The sequence below is a fragment of the Sardina pilchardus genome, chromosome 4, assembly GCF_963854185.1.
Source record: "Sardina pilchardus chromosome 4, fSarPil1.1, whole genome shotgun sequence".
Classification (NCBI taxonomy): domain Eukaryota; kingdom Metazoa; phylum Chordata; class Actinopteri; order Clupeiformes; family Clupeidae; genus Sardina; species Sardina pilchardus.
In genome coordinates this window covers 22,568,645-22,591,486 of record NC_084997.1, presented here as the reverse complement: position 1 = coordinate 22,591,486, position 22,842 = coordinate 22,568,645, and the positions used below count along the sequence as shown (strand labels likewise).

At 43.4% G+C, this 22,842-nt stretch overlaps 1 protein-coding gene across 1 annotated transcript in view; it reads right to left on the bottom strand.

The window, feature by feature from the left end:
• edar (ectodysplasin A receptor) overlaps window positions 1-20,497 on the bottom strand; it is a 29,685-nt gene extending 9,188 nt beyond the window's left edge. Inside the window, exons 1-5 of the mRNA XM_062534645.1 lie at window positions 20,319-20,497; window positions 11,183-11,245; window positions 8,932-9,048; window positions 6,090-6,271; window positions 3,333-3,418 (exon numbers count right to left, since the gene is read on the bottom strand). Coding sequence (XP_062390629.1) covers window positions 3,333-3,418; window positions 6,090-6,271; window positions 8,932-9,048; window positions 11,183-11,233 — 436 coding nt within the window. The 5' untranslated portion in view covers window positions 11,234-11,245; window positions 20,319-20,497. The remainder of the gene's footprint in view (window positions 1-3,332; window positions 3,419-6,089; window positions 6,272-8,931; window positions 9,049-11,182; window positions 11,246-20,318) is intronic.
• Between the last annotated feature and the right edge of the window lie 2,345 nt (window positions 20,498-22,842).

Here is a 22,842-nt window from a genome sequence, read left to right as displayed (position 1 = left end):
ATTCTGCCTGTCAGCAAACCTAACCAAGACTGCTTAAAGATGTGTGGATCAGGGATACAGTGGTAACAAATAATATTAGTAAGTTGTGTTCATTTTGTTTTAAGAAGCGGTGGGATCATGTCTTAAGCTTTTGCATTTGCCTACATGGTCATTAATGCAGCATTTTGCAACACATCCATACTTAAACTAAGTGTAGAAAGACGTTTGGTTTTCAAGAGCATTAGGAAACAACAATATACTTAAATAGGCCATTTAGGTTTCTATTTTGCATTTGGGTTGATTAAAGATCGTCTACGCAACGTAATGTTTCGTGACGCAGTCTAGGCCGGGGTAGTAAATTAAGATATGGTTTTTAACAAATCCCACTACAGCTAATTCAATTTGTCCTGCGACAGAGAAATGCCTTGCCATTTTCTTTACTGTTCAAAGCAAGTCAAACGGTCCTTTGATTTCATTTCAATGTGATACTAAGTGACTACCCTGAAAACAGAGAACGCTACAAATGTGGCATGGCCGCAATGCGGCCTAGTCTTATTGAAATCACCTGTGGCCATGTCACAGGCTGGGAGGTCTGGAATATATTTAGAAGCGGGGCTGGACAGAAACTCTGCGACTCACTAGGGAAGTAATATTGCAAGCTGCAGCATGTTAATAATCTTTTTTATGCCCTCCATACTTTTAATTATTAGACAACAACTATGCTGTGAACTAGTATAATTTGCAGATTGCCTGGCAAGTGCTAGCCTGTCTTCACACATAACAAGTAACTCCATGTTTTGCTCTACATAGTTTTGACTTTGGTATTTTTTTGAGGCCCCTGCTCAATGTCTGTAATTAAAATGTAACTCCATTTGCCGTCGTCACCTCAATCATCTCAAAACCCGAAAAACAATTAATGGTGTGTTGAAAAATCCTCCATTTCCATACACACAGATTAACTCGTCACCTTCTTGTGAGTGAAATTGTACTCCATGGTTTTGTGGGAGAATCATTAAGGTTTTACACCGCACGTATCAATCACATCCTTGTACAAAACAACTTGTCAATAAATGACTCGAGTTTGAAGTTGAAGTCTTGAAAGATCTTAAGTATGTAATTTGTGACCGAGAAAGAAAAAAAAAGATTCTCGGGGAGGTTGATGAGGCCACGACAATGTAAAACGACATTGTGCATCTGTAAGCTCTTCATCTCCATCTGACATCCTTTACTAATCCTACATGTTCACACGCACCCTGCTCTATATGCCTGACTTCCTGCTCTATTTGCCTTACTTCCTGACTGACTTCCTGCCCTATTTGCCTGACTTCCTGCTCTAGTTGCCTGACTTCCTGCTCTATTTGCCTGACTTCCTGCTCTATTTGCCTGACTTCCCATCGCCAGCAAGTGAGACATTATGGAGAGACACCCGTGCTTCTCTGGCTGAGCACAGCTCCATTTCTGTTACAGTAATTTCCTGCATATACGCTGCATTGTGTATAAACCGCAGGACAGTGTTTTATGCAAGTTAAAAGAAACAAAACCACATTGATACCATATTTACTGTCCCCATGTATTAACCTCATAGCTGAAGAAATTTTGCAAAATCAGTGTATAAGCCGTGGCTAATAGTCGGGAAATTACGGTACTCATTGATCGCTCTTCAAGGAACAGTCAGCATTCCCATTGACACCTATTCTTTCCACAGCCGAGGGAGGAGTGTGAGAATAACAGAGGAGAGAGAGATGAATACATCAACTGTTGTGATCTTTTTTTTGCAATGGGAAGAAGGCAGCGCGTGTTTCTGGGATCAAGTTGCTCCCGCTGGCGTTGCCGAACTCTGCGCCACTGGGGCTGTCGCCTGCTCTTAAAGGGATAGTTCGGATTTTAAGACACGAAGTTGTATGGGTTCCCTGTCAGCAACGTAGTGCATCAGCACTGACTTACCCCCGACAGCGTCCTGTGAGCCGAGATCCAGCCGGTTTTTGATCGTTTTTGATGCCGGACTATTTTCTTCAGCAAGTTTCTGGGGTCACGAAAGTAAAGTGTTTTTCTTCTCAAAACCATATGCGTTCAACAGAGTGATATATTTGCACCACAAAAACGTTGTCCAGCTGTCAGTAGCGCGCAGTGATAGGAATCGCGAAAAATAAGTAAGTGATAACGAGGTTTGAATTTTTCCTGGACAACGTTTTTGTGGTGCAAATATATCACTCTGTTGAACGCATATGGTTTTGAGAAGAAAAACACTTTACTTTCGTGACCCCAGAAACTTGCCGGACTACTTTCTTCAGCATCAAAAACGATCTAAACCCGGCTGGATCTCGGCTCACAGGACGCTGTCGGGGGTAAGTCAGTGCTGATGCACTACGTTGCTGACAGGGAACCCATACAACTTCGTGTCTTAAAATCCGAACTATCCCTTTAAGGAGTGCTTCCCCCGGGAAACAGACCTCGACACTGTGCCACTGCCGTCTATCTGTGGGGTTTGTTCCGTGGACTCAGCTTCGTCAGGTATGCAACGCAGATCAGCAAGTCAACGATGCTATGATGAATAACGTGCCAAACACCAAACCGGTGCCAAAAAAACAAAGGAAATAAATCACTGAATATTCATCTAGTGTTAGCATCACTACTGATGGACCTCAGGCAGGCCCAGCTCCCTTTCTGCACATTTTACTGATGAGCTGAGCTGAGCTGCTATCAGTGTGATTAGGAGACTTTCTTTTTTTCTTTTTTTTTTATTCTGGTGATGATTTCAGACGTTGGTTGAGTGCTTCTGGCTCTGAGGGATTTCTGGCACGAGCCTGGCTCCAGCAGGCTGTGTGTGGCCAAGCCCATCTCTCTTTCTCTCTCTCTCTCTCTCGCGCTCTCTCTCTCGCTCTCTCGGGGATGAGAAGGGGAGCTCGGCACATACATCCAGGCTCAGGCAAATGGAACCGTTTACCATAATTGAGTATTTCTGCACCAGCAGAGAAGAAGAGAGGCATAGAGTATGTGTGCATGTTCCTGATAAAGGGGTGAGTGGGAGTGAACTATCGGTGTGGAGAGAGAAGTGGGGGACAGAAAGACCAAACATCCAACTAGAACATTTCTCAGAGGAAGAGTCTAGCATATATATATGTTATATACTGTATGTATAGAAATATGTTATAGAAATAGCGTAAGATAGAAATATGATAATTTCTGAGCTAGATTTGCTGTCATGAAAATGGATGTCGGCTCATTATGGATGTGGAGTGGTGAAGCTCTTTTGAAAGCTAAATGTGAGACATGCCACAGGAATGCTGTGTCATTAAAAAAAGTATGCGACTTCATTTGATGACTCTAAGAGTTTGGTGTGGGCTCATTCTTACACTCTTTAGTGTTCTTCGGGGCATTCTGACAGGAATGACACACCATCCCATAGATGTTCCGTGGTCTGCTCTCCAAGATGTAGTACCTGTCAGAAACCAAATGATTTGTTAAAAGCCATCTTTTGACAGAAAACACAGAGATTTGTCTTACGTGTCACTGAAATGAGTTGGTGTCGCATTGTTCAACACGTTTTGAAATATTTAATTCCAATATTTAATTTCCCCACTGGCAGGAGGAGGGCATGGGGAGAGCGCTGTGGAGCCGTAACAAGGCCCACACACACAGCCACCCACACTGAACTGTCACAGCCCAGCCGCTCCATCACACAGGGCCCGTTTTTTTATGTGTGCTCATTGATCTCTGGCGTTCCTGAATGCAGTCCCAAGCGTCTTCTTTTTTTTTTTGGTTGTTGTTGTTGTGAGGAAGTACTTCGGCAGCATGTGAATCAGGATATACTATTCTTTATTTCAGAGAAGGAAAAAAAAATGGCTCTCCAACAGCTAGGGTCGAAAAGTTAATGCCTTCAATCCGGATCTCGTAAAAAACGGGAAGGAATAATTTATAGCATCAAATCCGTCTCCCCTCTGAGGCATTACTGTACGTAAAACTCAGGCAATTAATCACACGCCAGCAACTTGTTCCTGCCCTGCTTCCAATATGTTGGGCCTGTTCGGACTTCCTCTCCAACCATGCTTTCCTTCCCAGTCACAGTGAGATCCGACTGATTAACCGTAAAAAAAAAAATGACATTTGAAAAATGTTCAGAGAACCCAAAGACACCGCTTAAAAAGCAACACTAAGAAGAAGGCGTATTGAAAAACACAAGCTGGAGCTGGAGATACATGGTGATCAAACAGCTACTCAAGAGAAAATGTGCTATGGCTCACAGGGTTAAAATTAACACTGCACGTATTATGGAATGAAGGAATTTATTTTTCCACTACTTCATACACACACTCAGATACACATGTGCCCATACACACACACACACACACACACACACACACATACACACACACACACACACACACACACACACACACGCACACACTGTTTACTTTCACTGATGTGCAGGTTTACGAGAATGAATTTAATAGCACGGCCTCAAATGCCCGCACTGACCAACAGTCACTCAACTCAGTTCCCAAAAGAGCTGTCTGTGACCACAGAACCTCAAGTTCCGGGCTACTGTCCTGAGGTCTTGCAGGCGTACCGCTTCACAAACGTCTGAAGCTGGCACATATTATGTGTTTAGATGAGGAGGGAAACAGAAAAAAAAACATTTGTTTGCTTAGAGGGCTCAAATGAATGGGTACACATGCCATGAACATTCTTTTGAAGTCATTTCATGTTGGGGCTTTAAGTCTAGAAGAAAAGAGATTAATTCAATATCCTGTGATATACGAAATGTGTTTGTATATTATGGGTCAGAGTGAATTGACGAGAATGCAGTCCACCAAATCGCACTGACTTGATTGATCTTCAGACAAACACTTTGTCACTCAAAAACAAATATTGGCTCAATCAGCGCAGCACTTGGGACAAGGCCTTGGAATGGTATATTAAAAGCACCAAATAACGTCCCTTTTTTCCCCCAAAAAAGCAGTATTTTGTATATTTACATGAGAGGGAATTGAAAGCAGACCCCCATTTTAAGTGGGCACAGCTACAGAGGCAGTTCACATGCTGGGTCCATATCCATTTGGTGAGGAGACTCGTGGAGGCTGGTGGTGGTGGTGGTGGCGGTGGCGGTGGTGGTGGTGTTGGGGGGGGGGGGATCAGAGGCTTTACTCAGCCCTGCTACAGCTCTTTTCCTTCATTGGTTCCATGTCCTCCTCGGACAAAATGGCAGTTGGGCAGATGGGTAGTTTGGACGGCGCTGTGGCCAGTCACTCTAGTATGCGACCACCCCTGCCACTTGGCTGGTGCGCTGGACCCTGGTGAAGTGCTGCTCACAGAGCAACTCGGCGTCTGTTGTGCTTTTGTGGCAGACCTCTCCATGCACATCTCTCTGCACGAGCCCTGTGGCTTTGTTCACAATCCTATTCTTTTCTTTGACTTGTTGAGCCCTGGCATTTCCCCCCCCCCATTGGCACATTTGGCCACAATTATCAATTTTCATAGCAGAGTTATGCATACAGTAATTAATTCTGACATTTGAAAAAGGACTGCAATAGTGAGTGCTAAAGTGGATGTGGGCATGGTGTACTGTAGTGTGTGTAGGGGATGGAGGCATGGTATAGGGAATGTGGGCATGCTGTGGTGTAGTGTGTAGTGTAGTGTGTGTGTGGGCATGGTGTGGCTTGGCTGGTAGTGTGTGGTGCAGTGTGTAGTGTAGTGTAGTGTGTGTGGGTGTGGTGTGGCTTGGCTGCTCACCCCGGTAGGCAGGGCCCACACTCCGCATCGCTCTCTGTGTGTAGTGTAGTGTAGTGTAGTGTAGTGTAGTGTAGTGTGTGTGTGGGCAAGGTGTGGCTTGGCTGGTAGTGTGTGGTGTAGTGTGTAGTGTAGTGTAGTGTGTGTGTGGGCATGGTGTGGTGTGGCTGGTAGTGTGTGGTGCAGTGTGTAGTGTAGTGTAGTGTGTGTGGGCATGGCATGGTGCGGCTTGGCTGGTAGTGTGTGGTGTGTAGTGTAGTGTAGTGTGTAGTGTAGTGTGTGTGGGCATGGCATGGTGTGGCTTGGCTGGTAGTGTGTGGTGCAGTGTGTAGTGTAGTGTAGTCGTGTGTGTGGGCACGGTGTGGTGTGCCATGGCTGCTCACCCCGGTAGGCAGGGCCCACACTCCGCATCGCTCTCTGGCGTCCCGGGGATCATCACTGTGGCGCGGTACAGAGCGTCGCAGTCCTTGTGTCTCCGGCAGATCTCGTACTTGCCCTTGGAGAACTTCCCCGTCGGGCACGGAACACAGTCATAGTCCTCGTCCTTGATGCCATAACCACAGTTCTAGACGGAGAAACAAAGACATATGAGCTGTACTTGTCTTGTAACCTTTCGAAATGCCACGGAACCATTATCCAGTGAATATACGTCTTCATTAAACTCTTGTAAATAATATATTTAAACGAGCCAAAGCAAAGTACAAGGAATAAACTATCAGTGCGGCTAAATTCTGTTTTCCTACTCCGTGTCACTGGTAGCATCCCTAATTGGAAGATCCCTGTTCACCAGATGATAATGGATAGAAAATGCCAGGGCATGGCCACAGAGTGAAACATCGCACCCCCCCAGACTGGTGCCTCCATTCCTTATTGACAGCTCACACAAGCGCTGCAGCTCCGCCGATTGAATCCAGACTGCTGACTCACATATATAATTACTCCCAAGGCTCGTGGTGCCCTTAATAAATTAGTCCCCACAGCAAGAGAAACGCAGTTTTTCCTTTTTCTCAATTCCTAACGGACAACCTTTAGCAATTTAACACAGAACTTCTATGACTACTCTATGACTATTCTATGACAACTACTAGTCTACTGCCATTCTATGAAGCCTATTATAAATAGAGCTAAATAATTATACATTTGCAAGGTATTTTGAATTAATTGACAATTTTTTGTTGCTTTTTGTTATTAATACAAATCATGTGCTTGTTATTTTTTGTTATATCTTAAGTATTTAGTTTTGCCATTTTGTTGTTTCCCCCTTGAAACAAGCAGGAGTGCAATCAATCTGATGTACTCCTTTTGAGGATTTGGAAATGAAAAATGATTGGTCACAGCAGTCCTTGTTTGAGCCCCGGCATTGGAGGGTCTTGTGTGAGTTTCCATATGGCTCTGTTTAAGATAACTCCTCTTCATTTTGTCTGAAAAGCCCTTTGACTCCAATCCCCAACATCAATTTCCTCCTACTCGATGGTGGATGCAGGGGAGCCCCGATGTACAGTACAACAAGCTGGGAGTTAGGACAACAAAACACATTCAGAAGGAGACAGAGCTTTTATCTGGCTTTATTGAAACAAGACTATCCTCTCTGATTCACTGCCTCCCAAGCATTATTGAATTGTACAAAAATGCAATAATGCCAGAGATTTCAGCCTGGCCTTGCTTTTTATTTTCCCTGCCTCTCTTTGGAACAGTCTGATTTTCCGATACAAAAAGAACCTGCATGAACTTAAAAGTATAATTCAGTTACAGTCATGAAGGGCTGGTGGTTGTGGACTTGTTGATAACACTCATTTGAATGTGTATCTTTTATAAAAATAGAATATATTGCCAGATAACAGTCCATCTGAATGACATTATTATGAAAGCTTTCTGTCATTTCCCCTCTGGTTAAGATAAAGCAACATCATTGGCTGTTTTAGCGTGTGTGTGTGTGTGTGTGTGTGTGTGTGTGTGTGTGTGTCAGGGCCGCTGCTGGAACACGCTGCTGCCCTCTCCAGCAGGGGGAGGCCACCGGCCTGGTCCCGCACGGACGTGCCGCTCCGCTCGGCTCCGCTCCGCTCCCTCCAGCGCTCCTCACATGGCGTATCAATCATCCTCTGCCATGAGCCTCGCCGCTAGGTGGATGCACTCTGACTGTCAAACATCTTTCATCTCAAGGGAGGCTTTGATGTTACTACTGTGTTTGATTTTTTTTTTTTGCACCCTTCAGAAAACTGAGGCAGGCGGCTTTTGACTTGGCGATATGGGCAGGGATTGGTTGACTTTTTCAGATCAAGTGTGCCGTTTGATGTGTGGCGTACGTGTTACACCAGGGAGCACTTAGACAGGTTAGAATTAAACCACTCTTTAATGAAAAGGGGATGAGGAGATCACAGATTATTTCAATTACAGGTTGGATATATTGCATTTAAAGTAGTGAGAGAAAGCTACTTGCCATTTCTCTGGAGGAATCTGTTTTTATGGACAATTGTCTTGACAAATATGAATCACACACTCAGACACGTCTCTTTTGCCTTCAAGTGTTGTTGTTGTTGACTCTTTTTGAGATTTATGTTTCATGTGTCTCGTCCACAGACACACTCAGTCCTGTGACGCCTTATTAAAATAATTTTATGATGAGATGGGGGCGCAGACGTCAGCAGACTCGGGCGCTAAATGGTTCGGAATAATGGGTGGACTAGCGCGTTAGCCGAGGATTTTGTGTATTTTTCTTCAGCCACACAGTACGATTTGTGGTGAACCTCGCAGTAAGAGGTGTACCATGTTGTTAAGGCCACCAGACGCAGTTAATGGAGTCTGCTCAGAGCTATTCTGGACTATTCTGGAATTACAGAGATAAAAGATAATGATGATCGTTTTCACTGCGTTTGCTCGGAACACTTGGAATGTAGTGTTGTAACACATGTAAACTCGCGCTGGTTTTACCATCATGTCGCAATGCATTGCTACAGCAGGTAAACTCAGCCTGGGTGGTCCACTGAGGAAAGTATGCGGTGGGTGTCGGTCAGCTCAGTCTCACTGTATCATTTCCATCACTTGGACACACACTAGCACACTCATTCACACGAGCACGCTTCAGGCTCTTTAGCACTTCGAAGCCACGCTTGACTGCAGGTCTTGAGTGAGGTGTATAAACGACCTGTTTTTGACATTTATTTCACGTCGTTATGACTAATGGAGAAGGCATATGGCGTTAGCGCGAAGCTGGCGGGTCACACTCACCATGTAGGGCTCCTGTCCAGGCTGGCACGGAGGGCACGGCTGGCAGCTCGTCTGATTGAAGAACTCGTTCTCCCCGCAGTTGGCATACTCGGCACTGAGCACGGGGAACGTGGAGACCTGGAGAGGGACATGCTACCATGAGCACAGCGCAGTAGACTTCACCTGTCACTAGTCAGGAAAGAGACGTGCTGCTATTTGTTGTCTCAAACAGACACACACACACATACCCACCAGGGATGGAAATTAGCACCAGCCACCAGCCAAATGCTGGTAAAATGTGAGAGTGGCTGGTAGATTTCAGACACAAAGTCCTATTTTAACATTGAGTGGCTGGTTAATTTGACCAGAAATCTGCTATTGGCTGATAGATTTTCACATTTTCAAATTTTAATTTCCACCCCTGATACACACATGCTAACACACACACGCACACACGCACACACACACACACACACACACACACACACACACACACACAGTCAAGAAACAGTCAGAGAGTAATTGACAGACATATTACAAATGAAGAATGAGGGGGCCCATCAATCCTCAGACAGCAGGATCCTAAACTACAACTAAAACGTGACTAAAGCTCTAGTGAGCACTGCTGCAACAGCAACTGCCCTAATAAACACAACAAGGGCCATCCGCCAGTACAGTACAGTACAGCACAGCACAGTACACACAGGCAGACAGTGGATTAAACGCCTCGAAGGGCTTGCTAGTGATTTACGGCGAGCCTGCTGGTCTGTGTGGAGCCCGGGCTGGCGAGGCTCGAGCTAACCCGCTGCAGCTGGCCATGCAGCCCACTGGAGCCGGCGCAGGGGAACAGGGCTCGGAGGCCACGGCCTTCAGAGAGGGGGGGGGTGGTGGGGGGTGGGGGGCGCCACACAGACAACAAAGTCACACAGGGCGCCAGGAAGCCACACACCACAGCTTCAAAAAACACTCGCTTGACTTTACCCCCCCCCCCCATCCTAACACACACACACACACACACACACACATAGACACACACACACACACACACACACACACAGACACACACACACACACACACACACACACACACACACACACACACACACACACACACACACACACACACACAGAGAGACACACACACACACACAGACACACAGACACACACACAGTCAGACACAAATGCATGACATATTCCGGATGGTAAGGGATGTCCATGCCAGGAGCCAGGGTGAAAACAATTAAACTCCCTCAAGGGGTTTGTCAGTTCAAATCTGAGCTCAAGTTTTAATTACACTGCAGAGCATTCCTTCTTCACACTAGTTAGCAGGGAAGTCTCCAGAGGACGACACATGACATGACTCACCTATAGCTTGGCAGCCTCAAGTCTCGAGATCAAAAGCAGTTCGATTGTGTCTCATGGTAATTTACAGCTCTCAAGCATGGCTAACGGAACCAACAACTAGTGTGTGTGTGTTTGAAGGGAAATGGTGAAATAGCCAAATCCACAAATAACAAACTCAATTCGCCTCAACTCACGCTTGGTTAGTTTTGCTCCATAAACACACATCATTTACATCAAGATAGATAAATCACAGAATATCTGTGAGAACAAAGGACAATAAATTGAGTTTGCGTTTCTGCGAAAGATAAACAAAAAGCAACCGAGGACACCAAAACAGCTGCGCAAAACAAATACGCCGGATCAAAGAGCGAGAGAAAAAAAAACAGAAGTGCATCACCGGCATCAATAAGGTGTTGAATTGAACGCATGAGGCGCTCTCATAGACAATCTCACCAAATGCCTGTGTGGCCTGACTTCAGGGTTACTGGCAGTGGAAGCTACTGGACTGTGAACTGGACGACGTGTGATTGACTGAATAATACCCCAATTCAATTTGCCTGATGAACGGCAGCCTGATATACACCCTAACCTCCAGTAATCCTTGTGCTTTTGGGAGAGGAATTAAAGGGGTATAATTAAGACAGTGCAAGCTAAATTAACTCCTGGGAGTTGCGCCAAGAACGATTGTGCAAGCAAGTTCATATGTTAAAAAAAAACAAAACAAGGTGAGGGGCGAGCAGGAGACGGATTAAACAGCTCACTTATTGCAGTATTAAGAAAGACTTTGTTGTTGGGGGCTTTGGCAACCCCCCTCCTAAAGGCCTAATTTACCCGCCCACACCAGAGCTCTTGCCTCAGGTAGATGGCTGATGGCGCTATGATGGCGGCTGGAGAGGAGAGAGATTATTTTTTTTTTTTTAAACTCACCAACAACAGGTACAGCAAACACCACTCTGTTTGTCCACTTTTATGGACCATCTTGTCTTGCTCCTGGAGAGAAATAAAGAAAGAGAGAAAGAAAGAGAAAGAGAAAGAGAGAGATAGAGAGAGAGAGAGCATGATTAAGGCTGATTGCTTAGCCTTGCTGTGACTGGCAGTTGCTCATGTGTCTACACGTTCTGTCTCCACCTCATGCCCAAGAGTAGCAGTGGCTCACACACAAACATACACACACACACACACACACACACACACACACACACACACACACACACACACACACACACACACACACAGTGTCAGACAACTATTCTGACCCTCAGCCAGCACTACACCATCCAGCCTGCTCAATTTAGCATCCAAAGGTAGACACGTCTCCATGTTTTTTCTCACTTGGAAGAGCTATATATCATTCCATCTCTCAGCAGTTACAAGTGCTTTCTTAGCCAAGAGGAAAAAGCCTTGTCTGTTCCTCTCTCACTCTCTCTCTCTCTTTCTCTCTCTCTCTTTTTAGACTTTCAATGAGGCATTCAAGTGTTCAGAGCAAAATTTCACTACCTAAACTTAGTCAGAACTACGCAATATGCAAGCACATGAAGACAATCCATTATGTAGGGCTGTGATCATCTAACACTTGTATTTTAGACTTCACAAGTCATTCATCGTGAATGTATCTTGTTGCTTCTGCATGTTTGCCATTTGGCAAAAAAAAACCACTGTAAGGTTCTTTGTTTACTTGCTTGCATTCACAGCTTTTCTGAAAGATGTTTTTTTTTTTAAAGAGACAGCACAGACAAAAACAAATATCTGATCACCTGATCATTACCCATTCCCTTCATCTTCTTCACCCTCTAGAATTTGATTTATCGCCGCCTCATATGCGCCATTGCCATATTTATAGAAATGCAATAAACGTGAAGGAGTCAATAGATTTAATGATGTTGATGGCAACACAGACTGACAGTAGTGAGGGAGTGTGCTGCAGGTCCAACTCCTGACTCCACCCTCCCCTCAGCTCTCTCCTTACCTACAGGAGACTAGCTTTTATTGGCCCGTTCCCAGAGCTGTAATAACACACTGCTCATATTTCTTTCATTACAGTATAAATAATGTCGTCAGCTTAATTGAAAAGGGATGGCTGGATGAAAACGGCATTTTTTTTTTTTTTTTTTTTGGAACATGCAAAAACGACATCTTCATTCTCAAGTCAGGCATGATCACGGGTCCATTTTTCAACATTTCCTGGATCTACAGTACTCATCAAACGTAAACAACCTAAACTCTGACGTGCAAAACAAACTGCAGAATAACAGGTGGCCTGATTTCCAGCTACACCCAACCTGCCTGAACATCAAACTGAATGATGACGATGATGATGATGAGTTGAATGTTTTACCCTTTGTGTTTGTGCACCCCCCACAATATAGCTGCACCATCTAATGCATCTGACCCTCCTATAACTGGAGCATTCTTCTCACAAGGAACTTGTTGCTGGTGGTAACTGAGTCGTTTGACGTAAGTAAGCCCAGAGTTTTACAAGAGCATAATTACCCACATTTCCCCAGAGGGGTGCTGGGGAGATGGGGAGACCATGAGGCAAGCTGGGGCACCCCCCCCCCCCCTCCCTATGTGCCAATCCACATAAATGGTGGGGGCCGGGACTTGGGTATAGTGTTGGCAGGGACTGGCACACAAAACGAGCACGGGCTGTAACTAAAAGCAATAAATTACGCTGGATCTCCCTGCAGTCACGGCGGGACCCCAGATGCCTTGTTTTGCTTCTGTGTTTACGTGGTTGACAGCTGATAGGTGAGACCTGCAGCTACTTGGAGAGTGTTGGGCCACACAGCCAGAGATCTCTGGCCTGCGGAGGATGCACGAGGATTGATGGTGCAAGAACATTAACAGTGCCGTTTTTCTTTTTTTGTTCCCATTCGCTGATTTTCGGTTGACATTTAACTTTGTAAAATGTCAACCAAAAACCTCACAATGTCTGTAATCTGTCATTACATGGTATAGGGACAAATGTAGGAAAATGTAGTGAAATATTGCCTGTTAAAAAGTTACGCTTTCCAAAACTAAGGAGGGTGCACAATCGAATGCAGTCCACCACATCAGCCAGGAGACAGAGGCAATGTGGAACGCATTATAGAATAGCAGTGGTTTGTCTAACAAGAGAATGTCTGTAATTTTGCCAAAGACACACAAATAACACACAAATAAAATATCCCTGGTCTGGGCATAAACAAGTGTCTGTAAATAGCGTGTCTGTAGGCAGGTGATACAAGGTGAAGGCAGTGGGCATAGAAACAACAAATTAATTGATTGTCATTACTCATTATGAGGTTCTGGCTTTGGTTGAGGCTCAACATCCCCCAGGTGGAGGGTGTGCATCCAAAAGTCATGTACTGGCTGTTTGGAACTCCACCCTTCTAGAAGATTATATCCGTCAGGTAAACGCCTGGCATCATGTCTTGTAGGTCTGTGCCAGCCTATAGCACAGATCCTAGAGACAGTTCTGAGTTTACTATGTTGTTATATTGTTGCCCCCTAGCGCCTTTCGGCTTCCACAGTGAACGTTTGTGAGGCTGCTAGATTTACCAGGTTCAACTGAATATGAAATGATATTATGAAAGAAATTACACAATTGCATGTCTGTGTGTTCATAATGTAGAGTGTTTCACTGAAGATTAAATCTGAGGATGTGGCTGTACTTTGTGTTGAGTGGAAAAGCTGAGGGCCTGGAGGAAATTGTGTGGGATATGGGAGAGCTGTGAACAAAGATGGGACGCTAGACACCATGGGTGGCACCCCTCTGATAATCTGCTGTGTCAACCTGCTGAACCCTCTCAAGTTCAAACACACGGTTGACACTTGAGTCGTTCTGGCATTAGACGCAGTTTCACACTTGTTTCTTCTGGGCGTGCATCCTTCCTTTCCATGGTCATCATGTGCATCACACCATGAGCTATTCATGGCCACGCATCAATCATAGCCAGCAAAGACTTCTTTTTTTTTTTTTGCTTCTTGACCGGCAGCTGAAAAAAATTACCGCAGCGTTTTCGGCTTTCTTCACATCGTCACAGGGTGCAACTTCAAAGCGACAGGAGGTTAAACTGATCTGAGCTGAAGATGGACTGCTTAAAGGCAGGCAGGTGACTGATCCACACAATAGCTCCTAATGACGGGGTGATTCACCCTCCAACACAATGGAAATCTCTCTGAGGTGGGCTCACGGTGCACAGAGGAACCGAGACAGACACCTTTTGTTATAGTAAACATTATGTTCATATAAAGACATTAATATGTAACACCAGCTCCTCCAAGTATTGCATTTGTTAAGTGACAAGGATAAGTTAAGTAAGCAAATAAATAAATACATAATGTGTGAGAGTGTCTGAGTGAGTGACAGCATTTTTGTTCATTTACAGTAGCAGTTAGACATAATCATTTAACCCATATGTGGTCCTAATGCCTATGTACTGTACATCCATGTTAAGGATATACATTCAAAATACTACATGTCTATGTATATGTACTATAGGCAGCATACATTTCTACCATTTCTTAAAAAAAAAATCAAATTTACGTTGTGGACCAAAGTCTTGTCTTGTGCAAGTGCGCAATGCTGTGTGTGAACGTGCGCATGTGATTCCTACTGTAACCATGATAAACAACTGCACCGTTGCTGTGAATCTGTATAAGACACTGAGCCACTGTAATTATTGTTTCTGAGTAAATTTCTCATGGAGTCTCTTTGACAGATAATTGCCACAGATGCAAGAAACAACAGGCTCACCGGAGTTACTGGCTCAGTATGGCTTCAGCCATATACTCCAAAGGTTCTCATTTACTCCCATTCAAAGCTTAAAGTACTTTTCTGAGTTGATGTGAATGCAGGTACTATACTGCGGCATGAAACACCCTCCATTTATAAGAATACTTTTTGTTTAGCGATCCGTAAAAAGTGAACATGTCTGTTTCAATTTCATACGGGTCCCACAGACACCTTAACCCTCTTTGGATAATAGAGGCTGGCACACCCGCATAAGCACTGCTTTGCTCTTCAGAAGAAAGCCCGTGCAGTAAGCAGAATTCAGTAAGCAGGATAAAAAGCCCTTTGTATGCTATCACTTTATCCTCAGCAATGGTTCCAGAGAATGAACAAAGAACAGATATCTATCTGACTGTTTTGAGCAAAAGTATATAAATGATGGGTTGGGAGGCTGAAATGTAGAGATATTCTAAGATTCAGTCAGTAAACTTAAGGAAACTACAGGGAAACAAAACAGAGTTTATGTGGGATAGTTTTTTTTTTTTTTTTTTTTATCTCTATCACTTCTCAGTGTAATTGATGTGAAAATCATTGAGGCGTTGTATGCGGGCTGATTTCCGACAGAAAAGGGTCATGTCCCCCATGCACGTCCGCCTCAGGTTTGATCCTGTTAATTGCAGCCCGGCTCCCCGCACAGAAACCTGGCTTCTGAACTGAAATGAGCTTTAATTGTGCGAATCCTTGTGGAGAGCGACCACAACCGGTCCTGCTGAAAGAGTGTGTCTACTGGAGACCCTTTGGCGCTAGGATTCGGCGAGAAAAAAGGGAGAGAGGGGAAGGCAGAGACAGAGACAAAAAAAAGTGAACTTTTGAAAAAAAGAAAAAAAAAAAACAAGACTTCTTTTTACAGGAAGTGAAGCGACTGCCAAATGACTGTGGCCCTGAGCCTCTCTCTCATTATCAGACTAAACGAACACACACGCCCAAGCACTTTCATCAGTTTCCAGCACCAGCTCTTTACACTGCAGACCCGGTTCTCTGAGGCTGGAATGCGCCACGGTATGTTTGAAGAGCAGACTTACTTCTGACACCTCCGCCTGTGCAGCCCCTGTTGGGACTTGCCTCTTTTGAAAGTCAACCGCAGACTCCCAGCCTCAGGTTATTAATCTTATAACGACCACATAATCTAAGATAAATACACAGAGTATCATTATCCTTATCATTAACAAGACTGAAATATCTATTCCTTGGGGAAGGATTAAGGAAGAGATATTATTACCCCTGCTGTAATCGGAGGGGGGGTTCACTGTCCAATTGAATTAGGAGGAAGGAAATTTATGTCCACTCTGTCCTCTGCCACAGTTAGTTTGGTTAATGATGTCCTTTGACCATAACCACGGGGATCTCTTTCCTAAGTTATTAGTTGATGACAGGTAACCCCTTGGGTCGTGAAGTAAGGACCTGAGCTTAACCATCCCAATGAAAGTTCAATGGAAAACCGATATAGAACATGTGGCTAACACCATAACACACCGAGACAAACAAGCAATTACTGTTAAATAAAAGCCCATTAACGTCACTATTAAGCCTGATGGAAGACATCATGGAAATTCCCGGTCCATGATGAGGCCAGTCAAAGCAAAAGTAATTTCTACCCAAACGGAAGGAAAGGGGCATGAGCCTTTTCCCATCTTGCTGTGAGCAGTGTTTGCATCCTCTGTGTTGACAGCACTCAAGAACCGGGAGTGTTTTTGTCTGTCTCACACTTTGGAGATGAGTCTGAGAACATCTCTTGAGTGCTGACACTGAGTGGCAGGTCCTGCCTGATTGGTGTCCAGAGGCTAAATCAAGCCGCGATGGCAAAAAAGAAAGACTGATTGAGCCTCTCCGTCCCCATTATCTCCAAACTGACTCGAAGCAGATGTTCTTTGTCATCAACAGGATTGGACGGAAATGAGTTTTAATTCCCCGAAGTTTAGCGTTCAAAATTGATATTTATTCCCCTTTATGCTAATTACTTTCTGCCTGATTTGGAAACGGCTTCTCAAAATGCACTGATCAGAGCAGAAATCAGGAGAGCAAAAAACAAAACAAAAAACCCGCTGGTCTCAGTCCAGTATTTCATTTCTAATGACAATTAAACAAACAGCATAATTAAGTGAGGTTCTTGTAATCTTGGCAGCCCTGTGTTCCCTCTGGAGAGAATGTCTGTTTTCCATTGGCTGTCTCCTCCTTTTACCATAAATCAATCAGGACTTTAACCTCAAGGACAAACCAGAGGCAAGGTTACCAGGGCTTCTCGTTTATATGAATGAACAGCAAGGAGCCACTCAGCCTCTTGGACAGGAAATCTCTAGGCACAATGCAATCAAATAATAATAAAAAAGGTACAAAAAAAGCAAAGTGTCAACAGTTTATAATCATTAACCATATCTAATTTAATCCTTGTGGGCCCACTGCTCCAAAATGGAGCTTACTTTACAGGAAGTGAGGTTGAAAACAAGTGAATGCTAGATCAGTCACAGGCTGAACTACTGTAACTCCCTGAGCTAAACAAACAGCCAACTCTATAAGTCCCTTCTCAAATGCTATTTCTCTCTAGGACACATATTGCCATCAAGGAAATGCCATACCAACTCACTCTTTGATTTATCCGCACGCCACTTTACTGATGAACTTCCACATTTTGGTGCCAGTGGGGCCGTGACTGGTAGACAGAAGGCCCTTGGTTTGTCATATTGTACCACATCATAGTAAGATGAGTTGTCACATTGTAGCAATTTATCATGTATAACATTACTTCTTTAGTTATTTAGTTGCTTTCACACTATAATACAAAATGAAAACATATAAAGACTAAACAAATAACTTTGACGGATATAGGCACATTTAGATGGACATTATTCATGTTGTAAGGCTAACAATCTAAAAAGAAATGTCTCTCGGAATGTCTGGGAATGTATGCCCCTTAATGTTCTTTCCCTTGGGGGCTGTAAAGTGAAGGGTTGATTGCAGAGTGTCAAAATGAGTCAAATTACTTAACTGAGAGGTCCACCACCTCAAGATATAATCTGTGAATGCACATGCATGAGAGAGCTTTGGATCAACATGTGTGTCTCCTGTCTTTACATGTGTGCAAATGTGGCCTTGTCACATATGACTTGCCAAATATTATACAGTGTGCGTTTGATATGTTATGATTTCAAATGCATGTGTGTTACGTCCTACACCATATGGCCTATGTATAATGTAATATTATATTATATTATATGAGGTGTATAACAAACTGACACCACTCCACGATCAGCACCCCCACAAACACTGGTATAGTACACAGATAATAAATAGCCTTTAAACAAATAAACAAAAATAGTGTTGAATGGAACACCTCCGGTTTGGGCATACTGAACATGATTGGTCAACATTAAAATATCACAATGAAAACATTATTGTGTACAGAACAAAATCACTTTCAGAAACTCCCATGTGTTTACTGAATTATGAGAGCTAATTAACAACTGAACCAAAAATAACTGTCTGATAGTTATCTGTTGATTGAGAAATAGTGTTTGTTTATGTTAACATCAAAGATGATGCACATGGAGTGGGCACTTCTGAAAGTTAACTATATGTGTGCAGAGAGAAAAAAAAGTTAACATACACAGCTTTTCACATTCGAGAAGCTTTGCTGTGGGTCTATGGTCTGTCTCGGCTCCTTTGGTTTACCGTGGGGCCAAATCTCTCTTCATCTTTTGATTGCTTTAATTACAGAGTCTCTGTCAGCTTTCTTCTCTGAGCGCCATAAAAACAAATTTAAAGTGCACATGAAAAGAAGACACGGAGCCTCTCCCACCTTGAACTACTGCCTCTATCAATACAGTCTTTGATTCCCTTCTTCAGACGGCAGCATTAAGGACACGTCTGTCTTTCATCGGCTCCTTGTGGCTGATCGCACAGACTCCTGATAGCTTGTTCAGCCCTAAACTCCTGCATAGGTGTTTACTTTGTACCTCTCCAGCAGCGATGCTAATGAATGGACAGAGGAGACATGATGTCTGAAGGAAGTTACGTGGGATGCTTCTGTCTGTCTAGCTTTGCAAGGCCTCTCCAAACACAGACTAGGCCTACTGATCGCTATTATGCACCCCACATTTTTTTGGATTTTTTTGGATAATCTTTTAGCCCTGATTCAACACAATCACTGTTCAATCATTCACAAAAGTATGCTTGTTAGGAAGTGTTATCCTAGGCACCTGAGAGACTCATTCCCTTCCAGTGGAATGTTATAATATTATCTCTGGGAGTACTGCAGTTTAATAATAATAATAATAATAATAATAATAATAAAAAACAAATCTGCATCAGAGTTTAGGCTGGATATCCTTTCTGGCTGGTTTGAATATAGTGAGACCATGATGCCAGCTACTGTACTGTACATCCTAACTGTAAACATCTACCTAATGCATCGATGATCTTATCTTGCACTCTTATCTTTAGATACGGACACCTTCTGATACTAAAGCATAGCTTTACGTAGGGCAGTCTAAGATGATCCTGCACGGGAGCTTCGAGCTCGCTGAGGTGGAAAGAAAGGATTTATTTCCACCCTCAGCAGTAGTAGTTCAAAGCCAGAGGAGACATCAGAAGAGCGGCAAGAACGTGCATGTTCTGGCTCCACTGTCTCCAAGCAGGACTTTCCCTCAGGTCCTCGCTCAATGGGACGCGCAGGCGGCACCAGAAAAATAATTACGCATTGGATTCAGACGAAAACCACACATTACGCCTGCTCTCATCAACAGCGGATAGTTAGCGGAAATGCAACTGCGATTTTAATTAAGCCGCGTAAATTAGACAAGGATGCACGGCCAGAACTTCAACAGCGCCATCCCCTGAACCCCAGAGTTTATGAGGCACATGTAATGGTGCAATCAGCTGAACTCTTCATAGCCAGGGATGAACAAACACAAGCCGAAGAGACCTGGGGGCAAAGCTCACTGACCAGTTTTGATCACTTAAATCTAGAGTCAATTCAACTGAAACATCAATTAACACTAAAAGCTCAATTTGCTTAATCAACACAACCACTTCACAACAGCTCAGAAACCGTCTCAACAATCCACGGCTGTCATCTTGTTTTAAAGGAAAAGAATAAGAGTTCACATCTAAAATTCGACTACATTTCCAGTGTTTTGTTTTGTCGTGTTTGTGAAAAGCTAAACATGAGCAGAAACGTCCACAACATATAGAATTACGTCTAAGTAAGTGTGTCTGCCACTTAAATGATCTAGGAATTTCCCTGTCTTGAAACAATCCCATAGCATTCCAGAAAAATGTACCGTGCCGCCTTACCTGCAGGCAGGAGTTGCATACAGTAGAGATCTCCAGAGGACAGTAGGCGATTTATGTTTGTATTCTTCACAACGACTCTTCAAATGGCATAACAATGTATACAAGTTCAAATTCGGACAGTTACAACCATTAAAATAATATTCTGTTAACTGCGTAATCCTCTCCCAAAGTCACTGACTCCTTTTTGGTGAAGTGCATGGTTGCTGAAAGTGAGGCTCCTCCTCGGCAAAAAGACGAGGATGTTCTCCGCCCAAAACGTGGACGAAATTAACCTGACTCAGGTACACAAAACTGCACTACTGTCTTGCTCCACTGGCGAAGCCCGCCACCTAATGGCTAACACACGGACGATGTGTTTGCACTCGAATTTACCATCGCCAATGTGCGTATGAGGCTGCTGCGCATCATTTTATATAGCCACATTTTCACCAACCAGATTGACTATCAGATCTTAAGAACAGTTCCTGTTTGGGTGTCTGCTTTTTGTACTTGCCCTTTTTTCAGCAAATACCTACATCCTTTCATCACAGATCATTATCCGCTCATAACTTTATTTCAAAACAAGACAACACACACAAAAAACATCAAAGCATTGTATGGTATGATGTCTCTCACATTGCCATTGGACACTATATCAAAATGCATTTTGTGGACATGTTCGCCATAGTAACATTAACGTTGCAAACATGCCATTAAAGAAAAAAAAAAAACCTTTAAAGAAGAAGACACATGACATGAAAGTGAAAAATTGGTATGTGGATAATTTAGTGTTTGTTTGTCTGTTGATTTGCTTAAAGCATCTCGATCCCTTTGGTTGAAAGTTAAAACAGGTGTGCCATGGGCACATTTTGCTTGGATTGGACATACAGTAGGTCTGGACTTTCCCCAGGGTAAGGAAGTGACCAGTCGAGCCCAGGGAAATAAGGTTGTTTGTAGCCCCTTCCTCCTGACTGCTGCTATTTCTCATCCGCAGGAAGAAAAAACAGATTAAAGGCACTTTGAAACCCTTGAAACCTTCCAATTTCCATCACTGGCAACCTTACAAAATAAATCTCATGTCCATTGATCCCAATAATTATAATAAAATGGGTTCTTCCTGTGGCTTGAAGATGAAGAGAAATAGTGAAACAGGTATGAAACCCCAGCGTCGTTCTTTCATTGTCTGTCTCGCTTTTGTCTCTGTGCTTCTGAAATTGATGTGTATTTTGGCTCCAACAGTTGTTGTTGTTGTTGTTGTTGTTGTTGTTGTTACTAATGTACCATTTGAATTATTCAAATTTGGACCTAGAGAGTGCTCCTTTTTACTTTACAAGTTCATCACCTAAAAACATTAGATATTCATAGGAAAACTGTTCCCATAGCTGTCAAATGTTCCCTGTTTTCATTAATTGTACAGAATAATTCCATATATATATGGAAGTAGGCCACTGTTTAAAAGAAGCCAAATAGTTTTCTTCCTCCATGCTCTATGCCAGCTTCGCAGTAAATAAATGGTTGCTATGCAAATTGCCACATCAGCTAACCTACTTCCAAAGGCCGATGGACATGTGCTGATCTGCAAAGCATAGGCCTATAGGCCTACTGTCAAATACATACTGAGCACAGTTTACTACATTCACTTTTGGGTTAATCAAGTTGAATAAGATAATGATAATACAGCACAGAGCTTCCCTTTAAACATATCTTTGATATCCTACATAATTAAGACAACATTGATTCATATGATTTTAGTTTAAACTGCAGGCCTACAGATGTGATCAGTAATTACTAATGCTTAGGGTTTCATCTGCTTGTGAGAACTATTTAACTCTATTGTGTTTGAGAGTTTTAGATTAGAAAAGGAAGGCCCTACAAGACACATAAGGCCAACAACCACTGACGGGGACATTCACGTCTATGGATTTGACGCTCAAGAGATTGACGCGTTGACATGTGTGTCAGATGCTGCCAGTCAGGCTTTAATGCCACATTAAAAGTAATGGGTTCTAAACTTTGACGTCATTCGATGCGTGTGAGGCGCTGCCAATGGGCGTTGGCCTATAGGATGTATCCACATTCCACAGTCCTATCTATATGGCTCTGGGGGTGTATCTATATTGCAAACATACCAGCAACGATTCTATGGAATATATGGAATTGTGTATGGAATATTTATGGAACGTGAAACGTTAGGTTTGAAATGAGTCAATGTTTAGAATTACAGTAGAATAACAGATAAACATTACCCAAACAGAAAGCATAACATTCACGGAAATGCTAATGTTTTAAAGGCATACTGTACACTGATAACAAGATCCCAATTTAAAATCACAGTGTGGATGCATGAACAACACATTCATTTAGTGTTTAGATCCGCAGCGATTCACAGTGTGAATGTAATGACCTGCATGAATCAAATGTAAGCCTAAAGCCAACTCACACTGGGCTGTCTAGATCTCAGAGAAGACTATGTGGGTGGCGGAGGCCTGAGTCTCCCTTTGCCAAGGCAGGATGTCATATCTCTATGACTTAATAGTCTTTATAT